Consider the following 4016-nt stretch of genomic DNA (forward strand, 5'->3'; position numbering starts at 1 on the left):
TGGGCAACTGGACGTAGATTGGGCAACTGGACGTAGATTGGGCAACTGGACGTAGACTGGGCAACTGGACGTAGATTGGGCAACTGGACGTAGACTGGGCAACTGGACGTAATTTGGCAAACTGGACGTAGATTGGGCAACTGGACGTAGATTGGGCAACTGGACGTAGATTGGGCAACTGGACGTAGATTGGGCAACTGGACGTAGATTGGGCAACTGGACGTAGATTGGGCAACTGGACGATTTAAAAAGCCCACAGCTCGAACCATTCGACATTGGACAATCTCCATATGGTATCAAATTGATGCTGCATTAAAGTGTGCTTGACTGTTAAATATCCCTGAGAGCTAGAGAGGCTTTTTACACACTGGGCACACGACAAGCCATGATAGAAGAGAAACCGGACAATTAGAAAACCATAAGATTGTGGTTTGGAGATTTGAAAAGCGATAAATGCTTCAGCCTCGCTAAAACAACATGAAGACCATGCTAACTGTCCCTGCCGGTCATCTGATCTTTCTCAGTGCCCCACTTTTCCCCGTGGTGTACCATCTATTACTAATGACACTATTTGGTTTGCCTCAACCCGAAATATACATCATTGTCGCTTATCGCGTTTGAACTTTTGGGGTTAAAGAACAGTTTATTGATTGAGTAAGGTATTGATCTAGCCGTTGCCTTCTTTTTTGGTCTGAAGTGATATGTTAATGATGACTTTACCATATCCACATTGACGCTTATATAAGCCATTATAATTAGTATGCAGAAGGTTTGTGGGGAGGGGGGCATGTAGCGCTCTGCATTGTAGGATCGCTGAAAGAAAAATGGCTGCTAAAACATAGCGAAGAGAGGTGTCTATAACTGTTTTGTGCTAATTTTGTCGGGAACCTCAGGCATGAATACGTCTCCCTGTGTCTTGTGCATTATAACGTGACTGCAATACAAATGCCAATACACCGACAACTTTCATATTAACATGGCTGACAATGCGGTTACGCCATAGTCTCATGAATGTAAATCCCGCTCCCCCACATTCCTTTGGTACAGGTAAATGTAAAGGTGGTTTGCTTTTTGAAATCGCAGGGCCTTGGGTGGATTGAGGCAAGTCAGCTTTTCCCAAGGGCACATGATCGGTTGCATGACAGGATTTGAACCCAGGACCTCTGGATCCCAGGCCGAATAATAATACCCTGCAGTCACATGACCCCACATTCCTCCCCGACTGTAAAAGCTGAGCAGCCGTCTTGGACCGATTTTTTAAGACAAAAAAACTAATTTCTGATTCTGTTCTGCTACATATTCTCCGACTGTAAAAGCTGAGCAGTCGTCTCGGACTAATTTTGTAAGACAAAAAAAAAACAATAATAATTTCTCTTTCTGTAAAACTGTAGACTCCCCGACTGTAAAAGCCGAGCAGACGTCTGTGACGGTTACGGAGGGACAGCCCGCCAACCTGACGTGCCACGCCGAGGGGAACCCGCGCCCCGTCATCAGGTGGAAGAAACTGGCGGGAAGCATGTCGCAAAACAGGCTGGAAAGGTAAAATTTCAAACCCTGCTACTGTGTGACAATTACTTAAGGTTCTCCCTTGCTGTCGGATAAGATCAACTCTCAAATTCTTGCCAAAACCCAGCAATACGCACTTGAAACTAAACGTTTTCATAACTGATTCATGTCATATTTCAGCTGGTATTTTTACTAGTATTTTTACCATCAAAATCAATGTTAGCTGTTTTATTTTGCTGCAATTCATCTAACCACCTCTGCCTCTGCACATCTCACGCTGCCGTTTACATATTTTTTCATATGTGTTATATTCAGTGTCAGTATGTTTGATTGCGGCACTACTGTGTACCGTATAACATTTATGTTTAATAAAAGCTAGAAAATGTCAAGTTTTCCCTCAAAAATCTTTTCTTTACTTTGAGATAATTCTTTATCTTCATGAAAGGCTTATCACAATAATACACAGTGACATGAAAGCGACGTAAACAACTGCCTAGGAGATAGACTGTTAATCCAGCTTTACTAAAACTTTTATACTTATATAACGAAGACAGCGAAAGATCGTAAATCTTGATTTGAGGACGCTGAACTCAGAGTAATTGATATGCTAGGTCCGTGCCAGATTCTCGACCTTCCCTATGTGAAAAATAGTGGCTTTTAGTCACACATCCTTAGGACTCGGACCACGGCTGCAGCTGACAGTTCTAATGATGAGGAAATGGCCGAGGCACATGGAGCGGATGGGGTGTGGGGTTCCAAATGTCTGTCCGCAGAGCAGTTGGGCATCGGTCCAAACTGGAAGACTCTTAACAGTCACTTCATCCTCCAAGCTCCATCCTCAACCTACTTAGGAAGTCATGATTCTGATTGAGCCCTGGCGTGTTGGGAAGTTAATGAAGTGGGAGAAGAATGTTTTCTAAGCAAAAGGAAGTGAGTGAGTCCTACCCTTGCCACAGGAACGTTGGCACTAAAAAGGGAAGAGTGGGTGAACTCCACCCTTAACCTTGCAGAAGGCTAGAGTGGATGTGTATTGATTTGTCACTACAAAGTGTACTACAACATCGTGTGATTAAAAATTTTTTCGAACGTTTTTTTTTTTATGTTCTTAATGTCGATGAGCTGATCCAATTGATTGCAGGGTGTTTACATGTGACGTCACAGCCGCCATGTTGGTTGGTGAATCCGGGAATAGTGAGACCTATAGTATAGATGCCCAGGTGCACATACATTCTCATAGTAAAGGCAGAAGCCAGGTACAATAGCCTTTTGGGTATCGAAGGAGCAGTGGGTTGTTATTCAACATGTCTAGGGTTCGGCATGGAATCACGGAGCCCATCCCTCTCCTTCCATCGCCTTACACTTCCCCAAACATTTTTACACCTGGTTTGAGAGAGAAAAAATCGTGCCTTATCCAAGGCTAATCAGGAATGCCAAGATTTGACCTCGTGACCCCTGGATTTCGTGTCCACTATCCTAGCCTCTCGGCCATATGGACGCCACGACTGTAGTTTTATCACCAGGTCACTACTATTACATCTACACATTCGAGTATACCTGGCAGCTGGGCTACCTGGTTTAACGATCCAACATGGCGGACAACCCTTACGTCACAGTCACGTGGGTGCGAAAAATCCTTAACACCGCTTTTTTGATGCAAAAAACTTGCCAGTGAAACTTACTACACAACTGCATGCACGAGCCGAGCTGTGTGTCATCAATACAGAGTATAACGGATTTACGATACTATCGTAATGAAGACTAATCGTGCTAATGGGTACATGTGGGAAATCACCGTGTAAGGCCTCTTTACGGCATTACATTACCGCTGTTAGGCTCTAGCTATGCTGGAATTAAATGCGAATGAAGACAAACCAGACGTGAAATTAGTATCATAAATAACGCCTGTAACTACATTTCGCAATTGCAGAAGTATCGATTGATGAACGCATGTTTGAATGATAGTCGGGTAATGTTTTGAATTCGTGTAAAACTCCTCTTGGTTGAGCAGCCTTTGCCCGGCAAAGCCTTTGGCCTATCCTGCTAAGCAAAATTCTGCTTTACTTTCAAAAGGTTTGTTAGAATGTTGCAGAACATAGTAGCGCCAGAAGAATGTAACAGAATTGACGTTTGTGAAATCCCAAAGGAGAATGAGATCGATACCGCGTCAAGTAGCATAGAATATGTCACAACGAAAGGATGCTGTACTCTGTAAGTGCACGAAATAGAGAAGTGCATGTGCAGAAAACAATTGATGTTGCGGATAGTTAGATAAAAAGTTAACGATTGCAGATGAAATTGGAAGACGAGGCCGACAATTGTAATGTATCAAGCTTTCTGTCTCTTCTGCCCTCAAGCGCTTGATTATCCCAGAGAACGTTATTCCTAGCTATTGCCTAACTCTTTAGGCATGAATGTTGAGCCAAAAGTTTTAATCAGAAGTGGCTGGATGCCTTGGCAAGCCCAACGGTGGTTTATATGTGGGCGTGATCACAATGTTAAAATGCTCATCA

The 4016-nt window shown here is 43.4% G+C and overlaps 1 protein-coding gene across 1 annotated transcript in view; it reads left to right on the top strand.

The window, feature by feature from the left end:
- Window positions 1-2377, top strand: part of LOC118423026 (cell adhesion molecule 2-like) — an 8226-nt gene extending 5849 nt beyond the window's left edge. Inside the window, exons 5-6 of the mRNA XM_035830920.1 lie at window positions 1392-1539; window positions 2182-2377. Of these exons, the coding sequence (XP_035686813.1) occupies window positions 1392-1539; window positions 2182-2377 (344 nt within the window). The remainder of the gene's footprint in view (window positions 1-1391; window positions 1540-2181) is intronic.
- Window positions 2378-4016: the final 1639 nt, after the last annotated feature.

The sequence above is a fragment of the Branchiostoma floridae genome, chromosome 9 (assembly GCF_000003815.2).
Source record: "Branchiostoma floridae strain S238N-H82 chromosome 9, Bfl_VNyyK, whole genome shotgun sequence".
Taxonomy (NCBI): Eukaryota; Metazoa; Chordata; class Leptocardii; order Amphioxiformes; family Branchiostomatidae; genus Branchiostoma; species Branchiostoma floridae.